General features: G+C 35.3%; 1 protein-coding gene across 1 annotated transcript in view; it reads right to left on the minus strand.

The window, feature by feature from the left end:
* Positions 1–1,905: 1,905 nt before the first annotated feature.
* The window catches only part of CCDC171 (coiled-coil domain containing 171), a 318,539-nt gene continuing 304,194 nt past the window's right edge, over positions 1,906–16,250 (minus strand). The window contains exon 24 of the mRNA XM_055123989.1: positions 1,906–4,333. Within this exon, the coding sequence (XP_054979964.1) occupies positions 4,106–4,333 (228 nt within the window). The 3' untranslated portion in view covers positions 1,906–4,105. The remainder of the gene's footprint in view (positions 4,334–16,250) is intronic.

Raw genomic sequence — 16,250 nt, forward strand, 5'->3', positions numbered from 1 at the left:
GCCAGGGTAAGCCCAGACCACAGTGACGTTTGTCCCCCGACACTCCCCCAATTTTTTTTAAAAAAGCAAAGTACAGTGCACCAAAATGTTTCCATAATTACATGAATTTTTCTTTTCTGTAGCAAAGTCACCATCAGGCTCTCTCTCTTAGAAGAACATTTGTAAATGCTTTTAGGGCCCACCTGAAAACAAAAGGATATTTTCCTAATCTCAAGATTCTTAATTTAGTTACATCTGCATATTAGCTCCCTTTTTCATGAACTCAAAAGTTCCAAAGAATAGTACATGATACCTTTTAGTCTATTATCCTTATTTAGTCTGCCACTCTCGTCCAAAAAATATAAGTCCTATCTCTAACCTAGAATTTTATGTTAAAGCTTTCAGTTTTACTCAGAATGTATCACAGGGAAGTCATAATTTTTCAGGCTGACTCATCATTAACATATTTCAAATGAGGGAATACTCTCTGAGAGTATCATGTGGTGTCTCAGCTCATCCTAAAGATATTGGGTAACATATGGGGAGTTGGGTTTTGTGAAGATAGATTTAAACTTCACTATTCTTTATGAGTCATATGAATGGATAAATTATGCATGGATAAACTAATGCTTAGTTTTATCTATTCAATAGACAGGTGGTCTACATTTCAAAACTAAAACGCAAAATTATTCCTAACTGGTTGTGATATTTTGAAATTTTTTCTTTCTCTTTAATAATTATGAATTCTTTCTTGAAGTCAGACATGGAAAAATGGAAATAGTATGTGTTTTAGAGTTACAGCTCTGGGTGCACTAATTACTAAGTTCTCTGTGATCTCAAGTGCTTTACTTTGTAGGTGCTCAGATACTTATCTATAAAATGGTGATGGCTAATACCTATCCCAGAGGTTAACTGTGGGAACATTAGAGTTTTACTATAAAAGCTAGCACAGAATATTTGCTCAATAAGTATTTCCACCCTTTATGTTAGAAGATTTGGCTATAAAAATACACAGCAAAAGTGGATTGATTTACTATTGCTCATTATGGACTATAGAATGAATTCAGGTAAAACTGTTATGTAAAGTAGTATGAAAATAGTAATGACCTAATTAAGCACTCAACAGCAGAATTATATTATGAATGCAAAAGAAGAACTCTTGTATAATTTAATAATGGACAGATATTTGGCATATTAAAGTGATTATTTAAAAGGTAATTCATTTATGTCATCAAATTACACAGAATTAGTAATTTTCACGAGATTCTAAACATCTTTACATTTGCACTGTGTCATGCTGAAATGTTTATATTAAAAAAGACTGGCAAATTTCCAACAAAGTAATTGTGATTCGGGTATCAGAATAATAGCCTCTAAGATTTCCTTTGATAAAGATGGATAACACAGGTATTTCTCTAGATCACAGAAGGCTAGTAAGAAAATCCACTTATTAAGGTGTACCGTAAATTTTCCTTTTCCCTACAAGAATAATTGAAGCCTTTCTCTGAGATATGTCTATTTTATACATCATTCTTAAGGAGGCAAAGAAGCTGATAGAGCAACTGTCCTTGCCAACACAACACAGTCTCAAATATGCAGCGATTGGTCACTAAGGTGCTCGAAAGCAGTCTAGAGTTTCTCAGATCTCCATAGGACGTGTCATTAAATCTTCTCCTCCTGCTGGGTCTGACTTCTGGGGGAAAAAAGCATATGGTATAAAAGTTACTATATTTGGTAGTGAATACTAATGACACGCAGGAAGCTCATCCTTTAGTCTCTGCAGCCTTTAGCATCTTGTGGGTTATAAATGTGGCATGCTTTGATTTAATAATCTTTTTAAATTTATAGTTCAGAATTTACTATGTATCCGTAAAATCAAATTCCCACATAAAGAGACTGAGACATGTATTTTTTTGGTATTATACCTTTAATAGAATATAAAATTATGGCAGGAATACCATAGGTCTTTGCCTAAACCAAGGCAAAGTTTACAAAGGTGCTCATTCCTCTTAAATCAGTGGAACCTGAAAAAGCATTCAGCACAAAAATACATAAATGCACGAGCACAGACATAAGTGAAACATAACAACAATGTTTTTCTACAGTGTGAAAATTGGAAGTTCAGCAATATCCATGAGTTAAAAGATGTATACAAATTTCTATATGACAATATCTTAATTATTGTATGGAATGGCAGAAGAGTCTTGAAATGTACAAAAATTATTATAAGATCTCTAAAAAACAATCAATAGCATTATCTATGTTACAATGAATTTGCAAGTTGAATTTCACATATGTGATATTTCACAGGGCATGTTCTATAATATTCAATGATTAATACAAAGAATTTCAAAGAAGGAATTAAGAGAAATGTGGTTAGAGATATCATTTTACTCTACACAAAGAACTTTCTAATGATTTATGTAAAGCTAATTATTGTGGCTCAGTAAGATAGAATATTGCATTAACTACAGAGTAGTACTCTGTTACCTCAAATGGTATAAATCACTTGGCTGATTTGGCTAATAACAAAATGTCAGCATGCAAATTTATTTTACAAAGACCAATAAAAAAATTTTCAGAAGTTGGGTATTTTTTAATCAAATGTAACTGTAAAAATAAGATAATAGACACTCTGGAAAACATACTGTTATTTTTCTAATGTATCAATAATGAAATAGTCCTTAATGAAAAAGAATTTAAAAATATGGATTTTTGCATCAAAACTTGTCAAAAAAATACAGTTCACATCAGAAGTTAGTATCACTTGGGAGTTAAGTGATTAATACAAAACCAAATACATATTACGAATGTCCTTTTGTTCTTCACTTACCACAATGCAAACCGTGAGGATTTAACCTTTAAGGGTTAAAGAGTTTAATCAATGTCAATGTCTGATCTTCTGAAGGCGATAAAGAACAGTCTGTCTAGCGATACCCAACAGAACATCACTTTGTCAAGCCACAAAGCGCCCAAAAGCTTGTCAAGTAAGTTACCAGAAACCTCTTTGTGGTTAGAACTCAGCTCCTTCCTGCTTGACCTATTATTTGATATTTGACCACTTGGTTGCAAGACACTTGCTCTTTCTAGCTGAAATGTCACTGGGGCATCTTGTCAGCTCCCCGACATCTCGGCCTGACATACAATTTTACTTTTGTGTGCTACAAGGCAGAAAATGCAGGGCAATGGCCTTGTTTTAAATTCTGTCAGCATCAAAGATGGGCGTCACTCTTGGGTCCTGCCCACAACAAAAACAAAAAAAAGGAGTCTATTTTGAAGGTCAAAACAGCCATTACCTTGAAGTTTTTCAGCTTATACGAAATATATTACCTACCATACTGGGGAAGGAACTATCCTTTAAAAAGTGCCTAAACATACCACAGAAATCCTTCCAGCACGATTGTTCTACTTTCTTACCAAATGCAGACTTGATAACAGGATGAGTTTTCAGTGCCTGCAGGGACCAGATTCAGCAGTTAACTTAACTTGTTCAAATGGGCAAGTGGTATCATGTAGCTTTACAAGGAGCAACCTGACCTTCTCACATTGACCAGGAGTGACATTATTGTGCAGGAGGAGAAGCAGCCACATCATTTCTGTTTTGCACAACCTGCTTAAAGTTTGCAACTAAATGCTTGTCTTCAGTTGAGCTGACAAGAGAGAAGAGGGGGCTCAGTGAACCATGGCAGGGCTGCCATGAAATGACAGGAATCATTGGCATACATTTCAAATAGCTCTCTCAATCCTATTAAAGTATTGCAGTTCTGCTTTAAAATAGACAAGTATGAAACAACTTTGATAGATAGAGACTAAAATGGCTTATTGATTTTTTAAGTCAGAGGGAAATTACCCAAAATGTGTCATTCTTTAACATTTAAAAATATGTTACATAAAAATGAGCAACTGTGATAATAAATAAAACTTAGAGGGGGGAAAAGTTGGTTATTTCATTATTCCAGGAGACAGAGATACCTGTACACATCAAGATAGCAGCACATAATTTTTTAAAACCCACCGCCGAGCTGTGTTGAAACAAAATTCCACTGATAAGAAAAATCCAATCTATCTTCAAAGCGATTTTAATTGTACTGGTAATTCTTCCTGCATCTACTTTTATTTAATAAAGTCATAATCCAATCTGAGTTGGTCTTTTGGCATTAGAAGACATAGTCGCTGGAGAGGAGTAAGATGCTGATGAAGTGTGGGGCACAGGCTGTATAAATGACTCCTTTAAGAACGTGTAAGCGGTATCGAGTTCAGCTTTCAAGGGCAAAAAATCCCCCACATTTATTGTGCCAGCAGGAAGAGCAGCTCTTGAAGGCATGGAGAGATTTGAATGGTCTCGTGACCCCATCTGAGATACGAGAGAAAAAAAAACACATAGAATAGAAACTGTTAAACAGAGTGCAAACCTTAAACAGGGAAGTGAACTAACAACCACTGCAATATGAAATGGAGTAGAATTACTGCTTAAGCAATTCCGATGATAATAAGTATTAAGTTATTTTCCAAGTGTGACAAAAATCTCTTGTTAAATGAAAATGTAAAAAAAAAATTATGTCAGGGTCTGGAGTAATAGTACATCAGGTAAGCAGATCAAGTATTTACCTTGCAACGGCCAACCCAGTTTCTATCCAAGGAACCCCATATGGTCCCCTGAGCACTGCCAGGAGTGATTCCTGAATGCCTAGCCAGAGTAAGCCCTGAGCACTTCCAGGTGTGACCCAAACACCAAAAGGAAAAAAAAAGTTTTCAGAACAACAGAATTTTGCCTAAACATGAAACTTCATATAAAATTTTCATAAAGCTACTGAATCAATGGGTCAATAAAGCCATGCATTTTTACTTCTGCTTCCATCCATTGGAAATTTATAGAAACCAGTGTCAATAATAATTACATATAATACCATAATAGTAACAACATGTAAAATATACATATATACTTTAAACACAGTATATTAAACTGTCTAGAATATAATCTATGGATATTTATATTCTCAAATTATATCAGTCTACCATAATTAAAATCCATAGCACAAAGAAAAGTTAATGACCTGTAAAAATGTCACACTAGTATATAAAATGTTAGTGAAATGAATGTTTTTGACTTTACTTTTTGTTAAAAAAGTACCTATTTCAATAGAGACTATTCAGATTTAATATATCAAAATGTGGTATTATAACATGAAAATAATTTGTTCTGTAGCGTAAAATCTTAATGGCATCCAGAAACTATAGAAAACAAGATGAAAAGTTCCACACATTCATGTAGTACTTGAAAACTGAATTTATAAGTTTGGTAAACTCCCATTTAAACCTTAAAAGAAACTGAAATCAATAGGTAACAATTAATATGAATAAACTAATGAAACATACAGTTATTCTTTTATGATTTTAAATCGCTTCAGGCACTATGATTTATAATATTGTTAATGATGGTTTTCCTTGTACATAATCCCAATATCATACCCATTACCAGTTTGCCCACCTCCATCCCCCAACAACCCTTTTCAATCTTTCAATCCCCCACAAACTCAGTTTTGTAGATCAATTCTATGGTTGTGTTGCCCATGGCCCTTTGTTGCTACTTTGTGGTGTATCTTAATTTTATTTTTTATTAACTGAAATTTATCTTATGACATTTTTAGATAGTATGAAAATAGTAATAAATTTTTGCCAAAATTTTCTATATGCCCACCCAATAAAGTTTGCTCAAACCCAGTCATAAGTATCTCCACAAAAAATTACGTTTTATATTAGAAGTTTCCTCACAAAATTAAATATCTTTGGTAAATTCCCATAGTTTTGATAACAAAATAGTGTCAAGCATAAGGATCTACTTTATAATCATATCAACTTTTTCTACATGTAAAAACAAGAGTGTAGTTATCTATGGTCTTAGAAATTCAACTGTTGTTTGTTGCCATTTAAAAAAAAATTTTTTTAACTACCACTGGAGAAAAATCAATGGCTGCATCTAACACCTACTTCAGCAATTTTCTTTGATCTCTATTCTTTTGATTTCTTGATACTCCAGTGCAAGTCTACAGCTGACAGAAATCATCTCTTTATGTGAGCAGTTAAAAATACCTCAAATGGTCTCCTGAATGGCTCTGTGAAGGAGAGGGTTTCACTTCTCTCAACACAACGCAGAGAACTCCCTGGACAAGTGCTGACTCTGACTAGGAGGAAGAATAAGGTCTGGTTTGCAGGGCCTTAATACTGGACGTGGCATGTCAGTTTGGAACCCAGAATTTTGTCCTTTCACTGCTATTTGATCCATTCCATTTCTGATATATTTTCTTAGCTGTGTGTTTGAATTGGTAGCATCTTTACCTGATTGATTTTGATGCTTAAAAACTCCAAGGCTATTTTACCAACTTACTCTGCCAGACCTCAGGGGCAGGTCAGAGGAATGCTAGAAGCGGGGGAGACATTGGCACCTGATTTTCATCTGGATAAAAGTTTGAGAGATAGTGTGCTTTATTATGATAAAAGAATATTGGCAGGTAGGCCTTCAAAAGTTTTTTGTTACATCTTTACACTTCAACTTCTGATCTAAGAAAACTGTGAAGACAGGAGTGGACAGAAGCAGGCCAAGGAAGGTCAGGTGTTTACTGAGGCCATTTGTTTCTTGATGCTTTAGATAGAGGTGGTTTTGCCAAAATGATCAGTCACTCTCTGTTTTGCATTACACATGAATTATGTAAACATAGTTAACTTACTCAACCCTCCACTATATACTTGAAGTTTTATTTTCTTTATTCTTGCAGTTGCATCAACGAAACACACTTTGTATTTGGAAGGCCATCTTTTAGGGAAGGTCTCCACCTGCTCATCTCTCCTTATTGGACTGGATCTTGGCACTCTATTAGAAGGTGTTCTTTTGTAAGACTTTTGCCTTTTCTCCTCCTATGTCTATTTTCCACCATGTGTCTGAAGCCATGTTTTAACAAATATTTCAATGTATTGAGTGAGGAATTGTGTGCTTTCCTAGCATTTCAAATTAGTCACACTTTTCCCATGTTGTTTTCTGACCATATGACCTACACATGGGGGAAAAAAAACCTTTAAAAAGAGAAAGTCTCAAACATATTTGCTCCTCAAAAGTAATTCTCCACCAAGTAAATAGATTTACTTATGTATAAATAAAAACTTTTTGGGGGAGTTATTTTCTATTCACATTGTTAGAAAATAAGTTTCTTTTTTATTATGTAACTTAAGATCTGATTTTATATCACCTACTAGCTTAAAATGTCAATAAAAATTCTAGTAATATTTTGATCTCAGGATACAATGTTAAAATAACAAGTAAATAAGAACTATTTTTCTTGTTAAAGATAATACCCAGAAATATATCAAACATTTTTATTATAACAAAGAATAAAAGACAAGTTAAATAACTTTTTATCAGAAACTGTTAAAAGTTAATATTCACCACCTGATCTTATAACTTAAATCTGTAAAGTTCATAGTCATTTAAATACTTTTTAAACTGCTGAGATGTTCTAGTAGTCACTCAGGTAAATCTAAATTTAAGCAATTTTTAAAAAAGAGATTAGTTACCTGAAATAAAAGCTAGTTGTCATGTGAATCTTTATGGAAGTACTTTTATTTACTCAATAAGCTATAAATGATTCTATTTAGACTGTTAAAGTCTATCAGCTAAATATATATTCACAATACAAAGTGTGTCTACTAAATTTCTGCATTTAAAAAATCTTATGAAATATAGTAATTGGACATGTCCTATAGCCATTTTTCAGGATTTTAATATCTTAGCTGTCTAAGAGTGTTTTTTCAACCAAAAAATAAATAAAGCATTAGTCTAATAATAAGATAATCACTCAATAAATTGAGTATAAATCAAAGCCATTTTGCAGACCAAAGCTTCTAAAATGATGACACTGAGCCATTTGTCTCCTATGTAGCATTTATGATCAGTTAAGTCTTCTAGAATCTAGTATATAAAAATCAAAGAGCAACGCAGCTTAGTAATCCTGAACAGTATTGCAAGAAGATTCTGCTGGGCACACAATAGGTTGGAAAAAACACTTGACTAGCAATCCAAAGACTATTGTTTTTCCTCCCTTTTCTATTATGATCCAGCCATGACCTTGCCCATCTGGGGTTCACTACCCTTACCTATAAGATAAGGAGGAGCTAGACTCTTTCCAGCTTTGAAGTTGGTGTGATTCCAATGGCGTGGTTCCAATACATATGACATCTGATAACACTCAAGTTCTACAGAAGGATAGCAAGATTAACTACAGTTTAGATGACATGGGTTCAATTAGATTCTCTAGGACATTTATTATTATTTCAACCTCCGTGAAGTGTTTTAAAGTTCCCTAAATTACTGGCTGCTTTTCTTTAGGTGGAAAACCTCCTAGGCAGTGCTTAGGGACATACTAAGTCACTTCTGTCAGGCTGAACAGTTCAGCGATAGGGCCCAATGATGCAGTGCTATGGTGCCCAGTGGTGCTGGAGGTCACCAGGCAATGACAGATGTGCTGGGGGCTTCCAGGGATATACACAGCACTGTAGGGGATAGCTGGAGCGATAGCCCAGCGGTAGGGCATTTGCCTATCATACGGAAGACCTGGGTTCTATTCCTCTGCCCCTCTCAGAGAGCCTGACAAGCTGCTGAGAATATTACACATGCATGGCAGAGCCTGGCAAGCTATCTGTGGCATATTCAATATGACAAAAAATCAGTAACAAGTTTCACAATGGAGACGTTACTGGTGCCCGCTCTAGCAAATTGATGAGCAATGGGATGACAGTGACAGTATAGGGGATAGAGCATGTGGCACTGATATTTGAACTTCTGTATACTTTATCCCTGATCCCTGAATTGTCTCCCTGGCCCTGGATAGACAAAGCACAGCTCCACTTTAACTGATAAAACTGACAAATTACCCCCAGAGGGCCTTTCAATGTGACTCCCTCACCATTTCCTTTTCATTTACCCCTTTTTTGGCTTTCTGGGTCACACTCAGCAATGCTCAGGAGTTACTCCTGGCTCTAAACTCAGGAATTACTCCTGGCGGTTCTCAGGGGACCATATGGGATGCCAGGGATTGAACCCAGGTTGGCTGTGTGCAAGGCAAATGCCCTACCTGCTGTACTACTCCCCCACCTCACCATTTCTGTGTTATTTACTAATATATTCTTTCCCTTAGAGTCTTAATGCCCAATATCACATTTTCTTCCTTTAAAATTGTTGACCAAAGTCCATACATTTTCCAGTTCTGCCATCCTGGTATCATAGGACTACAGTTTTTATAAACAATCAAAATTGACAATAATTATATTTCTCATTTTCTCTTGTGAGATGCCTGACAATATTTCCAACACAAATGTATATACACACATACATGCACATGCATATATACATGAACCTTACTAAATACATACTTATACATTCACACATATTTTATTCATATACAGATATATATTTGTATACCTACATATACAACTATCATAATTAAATATTAGTCATTAAATATTAAATTTAAGTACATTAAATATAAGTCATTAAATATTAGTACAGAAAGTATTGGATCTGGTTCACTGATATCAAAATATGCCAAGATTATGTAAGCAAGAGGGGGCATATTTTAATCTCTCGATAGAAAAGAACCTAAGAGGACTTGCTTACATAGATAGTATGAAGGAAGATCCATCATTGAGGAAGAAACAAATCAGGAAAAAAAGGAAGATATTTATACAAACATGATTCACAACATAACTATTTTGTCCTCAAAGGGACACTCAGCACTTCTTCAAGGGCCAAAGTCTTAAGCCAGTGGCTTAATTCAAATTCAGCATAGGCTACCCAGTCAATGTGGGAGGTTGACTGGATTAATGGTCTTGATTCTTCATGCTTCCCTATAGGCAGGAGCTTTGCCAGTTGATTCTGCAGATGCTCTTGCTGCCTAACTCACAAACTCTCCCTTATTCACCATTTCCTTGCTTATATCCTGCAATGCAGTTATATGAAACTTATGAGTCCCTAATGTGATGGTCAACTGTTCAGACCACCTCTTGTCTTTCCCCTCTCTAAGGCACCTTTCTGTTCTTTGGTAAGTCAATCATAAGGCCTCTGCAGATCTTCTCCTTACCCTTCCCCCAATGCAGCAACATCTAATCACTTTTTAACATTACTTCATGAGTATTTTATTTCAAATAAATAAATGTTTTATTTATTAGCATGCACTTACATCTTCTCTGTAAAACTAAAAGCACCCACTGAGACAGAAAATCATGACCATGTGACACTAGTACTTAACAAAATATCTGGGGCTAAATACAATAATTTATGTATTATTGAATAAACAAACCACTCACACAACCACTTCTGTGTTTTTATTTGTTTTGTTTTTGATTTTTGGGTCACACCTGGCGATGCACAGGGGTCACTTCTGGCTCTGCACTCAGGAATTACCCCTGGTGGTGCTCAGGGGACCATATGGGATGCTGGGAATTGAACCCGGGTCAGCTGCGTGCAAGGCAAACGCCCTACCCACTGTGCTATCTCTCCAGTGCCACAACTTCTGGTTTTGATCTTACATTGTTATTTATGTATATATAGATTATCTTCTAATTAAAACTAGCACATTACAGTGACAGATATGTACTTAAGACTTGGAAGTACCTTGAATTACATCTATGGTTCTGTCATGCATTAACTATGTGAGCCTGGATAAGGCATTTATCTTGAATGAGTCTGTATCCCTGTGTTGTGTATGAGGGGACGGGCTGGGGTTGGGTTTGGGGAGGGTCATGGTCTCCCAAGCAGTGTTTAGGAGGTTCAAGTGATTCCTGGTCAATCAGGTCAGATGGTTCAATCCTGAGTCCTAGGGATACAGTGCTCCTCAGTGTTAGCAGTGCTGGGGCAACCAGAGTTGCCTACCTACACTACTAGAGTTGCAATCCTACACTACTCAGAGGGCCATGGGGTACCAGAGTTTGAATTAGGGTCCTTGTGCATCTAGGGCATGTCTACTGAGCTATTTCTTCGACCCAATCCTGTATCATTATCTAAAACATAGGAAGAATCACTCATAGAATTGTTACAGGGATTAAGTAAAAACACAAAGAAATATATAGCACACAGTAGTTCTCCTCAAATCTTTTTATTTTTTGTAAGTATTAATAAATTACAAATTGATCTTTAGACTGTTAGTTAACATGTGCTTAGTATTTTTTATCAGGTGCTCTACTAGGCTTAGTTAAGGAATTATCTCAATTTCTCTCAAATAGATGAGAAATTACTACTGTTATCCTTAGTTTAATTGAAGAAAGTAGCACTCAGAAAAGTAGAATAAATAGCCTCACGTTAAATAGCTTAATAAATGACAGAAAGGGATCTGACTCTTGATCTATCTAGTTCTCCTCCCAATATTCTTAATCATAACTTTATGCTACCACCCCAGAGAAAGCAGTTTCAGGCCCAAGACAGCACTATTTTATAACCATTACAAGGACTCGACAAATCTTGTGAACTGATAAACTAAAAGTGCATATATTGCACTAGAGGCCAAATATAAATGCTTATATTATTGATACTGAGTGTTAATAGTTCAATATTTGAATACCCATGGATCTAGAGTAAATAAATCAGCCTTATAGCATTTACATAAAAGTTCTAAGTCCTTTCACCAAAAGAAATTATATGTTGTTATATTACAGATAGAATTCAGCACTTAAGTTTTAAATTATACTGGAACATTTAAACTTTAATTTAAATTACTTTTAAAAATGTCTTGTGCCTGACAAGATAACAATTCCCATTTTCTTTTCTTGGATGTTTAGATTTCCTGACATGATTGAAGGTGGAAAAAGAGTCAGAGAATTTTCCCAGATGGCTTTTGTTCTTTCTTTTCCTACTCTCCTTCACACTCTTGTGCTTCTATTATGCTTCTATCCTAGCAATCCAACACATTTCATAGAAGAAAATGCAATAAATGGCCAGAAACTGCAAAGGAGTTTATTCCTCTGTGTCTTGTATAGTACCAACAACTCAGAGAATTTAAAACTTAAATAGATCCACACCTGAAGTGTTTACTAATGTATAAAAATGAATTTATATGTAAGAATACTATATAAAATGTGTCCAAAATTGAAAAAAGGAGCTAACAAAAAAGATATACAATATGTTTCAGATGATGGCTACAGTATGGGTTGTTTAAATCAAAAAAGCTTACACAAATCAAGGAAGAACAGGATTAGAAGAAGGCTAAAAATAGTATATTTATTGAGATTGGCTTCAGAAAGATTGGTTTCAGAAAAATTATATTTATTAAGATTGGTAGCAGAAAACTCTAACTGTCAGTGGCTTAAATAACACATAAGTTTGTTTCTCTCTAACTACTATCACGGATTTCTCAGTATAGATCTGCCTCTGTATGTGGCTTCTGCTTCAGAGTTCAAACAACACTGCTCACATTACAGCTCTAATATTTGCTTTCTAGCAAGAAGAGAAACAAAGCAAAGGAGATGCCCCTTACATCAAAGATACATCCTACAGGGGCTGAAGAGATAGTACAGAGTTAAGACAATTGTCTTACATGCAGCTGACCCTGGTTCAACTCTCAGCACCTCATATGAAGCCCTAAGTAGAGTCAAGAGTAAGCTCTGAGCAGAGTTGGGTGTGATCCCAACCCCCCAAAAAACAAATGATACTTATATACTCTCTATAATTATAACACATTTGCTTATATATGTGTGCATATATATATTGTCAATAGGATATGTATATAATTATGATATATATCCTATTGACAAAACCTTAATCATATATTAATCTCTATAATTATAACACATTTGCTTATATATGTGTATATATATTGTCAATAGGATATGTATATAATTATGATATATATATCCTATTGACAAAACCTTAATAATATGATTAAAGCTCCAGGGGAGTTGAGAAGTAAGTACAGTGACTTCGTTTTGTTTTCCTTAGCACTGTAGCATTGTCATCCAGTTGTTCATCGATTTGCTCGAGTGGGCACCAGCAACATCTCCATTGTGAAACTTGTTGGTACTGTTTTTGGCATATCAAATACACCACATGTAGCTTGCTAGGCTCTGCCATGCGGGCAGGATACTCTCGGTAGCTTGCAGCACTCTCTGAGAGGAGCGGAGGAATCGAACCTGGATCGGCCATGTGCAAGGCAAATGCCCTACCCGCTGTGCTATCGCCCCAGCCTCAGGTAATATTCAGAATCTCTATAGAAAAAAGGGAGGAGGAAGGCAAGGGGAAGAGGAGGGGAGAAATGAAGAGAGGAAGGGGAAGAAAAGAAGGGGAGGGGAGGGGAGGGGCTGGGTAGGGAGAGGAGGGAAGAGATGGAAAGGGGAGGGGAAGGGAGAGGAAGAAAGGAGAGGGAAGGGAATAGAAGGGAAGGTGAGGGAAAGCAAGAGAAGGGAAAGGAAGAAAAGAAACCAGAAGTTTTTGCCTCAAATACAAGTTAGCTGTATGGTGGAGCAGAGAAAAATAAAGTAACGAATAAATATATGAGAAATTACCAAATCTCATTCATAAATAAATGTACACAAAACACGAGAATGAAAAGATATGAGACAGATGAAAATATGGGTATCTGGTAATACCCACTGCCAAGAAGACAAGGAAAAACAAAGTTGGCAGAGATGGAACCTTATTCTGAAAGACCAGATTTTAAATGCACCTGCCTTAGATCCAGCAATTGCACCTGCAAACCTATATGGCTATCCTCACAAAAAGTCACCAAAGAGCTCATGTGTCCATCAACAGATTTTACCTATGAGAGAGAGAGAGAGGGTGAGAAAGAGAGAGAGAGAGAAGGGGCGAGGAGAGAGAGAGGAAGAGAGAGAGGTGGGGAAGAGAAAGAGAAAGTGCCTGCCATAGAGGAAAGCTACGGGGTGGGAGTGGGGGTTGGTAATGGAAGAGTAACTGGGGACACTGGTGCCGGGAAATGTACACTGGTGGAGGGGTGGGTTTTGGAATATGGTATGACTGAAACCCAATCATGAACAGCTTTTTAAGAGCCTATCTTACAGTTACTCAATAAAAAAATTATTTTTAAATAATTTTTAAATAAACAAAAGGATCCTGTGAGCAATCCAACCACAGAACATAATTTCTTAAATGCACAAGAACTTTAATGTCAGAACTTATATAAAAAACATGTCCAAGTGAAAAAAAGAGTGTGTGCCTGTGAAAATGGGTGTATGTAAAAGAATCTATTCATAGTTTTGTTTGGGGACATGCCTGGTGGTGCTCAGGGCTTACCTAAGTGCTAAGTGCTCAGGAAATCACTCCTGGCAGTGCTCGGAGGACCATATGGAGATTGAGAGATCAAACGCAGGTTAGCTTCATGCAAGACAAGCCCACTGTCCACTGTAATATTATTCCAGTACTCCATATTTTTAAATATGCATTGGGATTGTAAAGATAGTACAGGGGTTAAGGAACTTGCCTTGCATGCAGCCAAGCCAGATTCAATACCCAGCATAGCTTATGGCTCTCCCAAGCACCTCTAGGAGTTGTCCTTGAGCACAGGCATGAGCCTTAAGCAGCACAGGGTGTGGTTATATATAGAGATCTAATATATATATGTATATATAAGATCTATATAGACAATATACATTAGATCTCTCTATATCAGAGATATATAATATATAACAGATATTATATAGATATATAATAGATATATAATATATAATAGATATTATATAGATATATAATATATAATAGATATTATATAGATATATAATAGATATATAATATATAATAGATTATATATAATATATTACATACATTATATAGATTAATAATCTATGTAGAATATATAATATATAATAGATTTTATCTCTCTATAATGGAGAGATCTAATAAATATATTATATAAACATAAACATATATAAGTATATAATATAGAGAAATCTAATATATATTATACATAAAGACATATGTACAGGTATCAGACAGATAGCACAGGGCTTAAGGCACTTTTATTCTTGCCTTTCATACAGCTGGCCCCAGTTTGATCCAAGAATCACACAGTCCCCTGAGCACTGCCAGAGAAGCCCAGGTGATCCCTGGCAACTCAAGGCTCAAGCAACTGCCCGGTTGGCCAAGAACCACTGAAAGAGGACTGCAGGGCTCCTGAACACCAGTGAGAAAGCCAAAAATAATAAAGCATAAATACACAGAAATGTATAAATAAAAGTTTTCCTCCCTGAAAAGAGAGAAAACTTTCTCCTTTTAGCATGAAACTTAGCATGAAACTGCTAATTATCATCGGAAAAAGAAACTACCTTGGAGTGCACTTAGGAGGGAAAACTTTGAAAGTTCAACACTTTCTTTCCACAGTTTATCTTTGTACTATTTAAATCATGAATAAAGGTCATAAAAAATTGCAATTCACAAAGGTCAAAATACAGTTGGTTGAAACATAGGAAAAAATGGTGACCCACATTAGGAATCAAAAAAGGGAAAGTAATATTTATTGCACATCAAAATTGAATCTAAAATATGATGACACTAAATGGGAGAGAAATTAATATTACACAGGCATCATTTATAAATTGCAAGTGATCATACAAATTGATAGAACCATTTAGATTAAGATCTGGCAACTCAAAAAAAAAAAAAAGATCTGGCAACTCTCCTAAGTGAATAATACCATTTGAGCCACCAATTTCATTTATTATTTGGTTTCTTTTATTAATAAAATCAGACAAAAATTGAAAATAATCCTATATAATAACATAAGTATTAAGTAATAGCCACTTAATGTAATATTAAATAGCTACAAAATTTATGAACATACACTTTTGAATACTTTTTGTAGGCATCACCTGGGGTCAGAAAACTTTTTGGTAAAGGGTCAGCTAGTACATACTTATGCTTTTCTGTCCATGTGTTCTCTGTTGCAACAATTCAATTTTGCTGAAGTTACAAAAACAACCAGGGACACACTGGTGAAGTATATTGTGCTGAATTTTTTATGCATGAATCCCTGTTTTTTTGTAATAGCAGTTTTGTAAACCACATTGCTTAAAATGTATTTTTTTTAAAGCAGCCAGAGACAGTATGTAAATCAGCTGGCGTGACTGTGTTCCAATAAAGCTTTATTTCTGAACACTGAAGTTTGAATTTCACATAATTTTCACAACATGAAATACTCTTTTACTTCTTTAGCCAAATAATATTTAGAAGCCATTATTTGCTAATAGTTCATGCAAAGGTAAATAGCAAGCTGATGGAGCACACA

Source organism: Sorex araneus, chromosome 1 (assembly GCF_027595985.1).
Source record: "Sorex araneus isolate mSorAra2 chromosome 1, mSorAra2.pri, whole genome shotgun sequence".
NCBI lineage: Eukaryota > Metazoa > Chordata > Mammalia > Eulipotyphla > Soricidae > Sorex > Sorex araneus.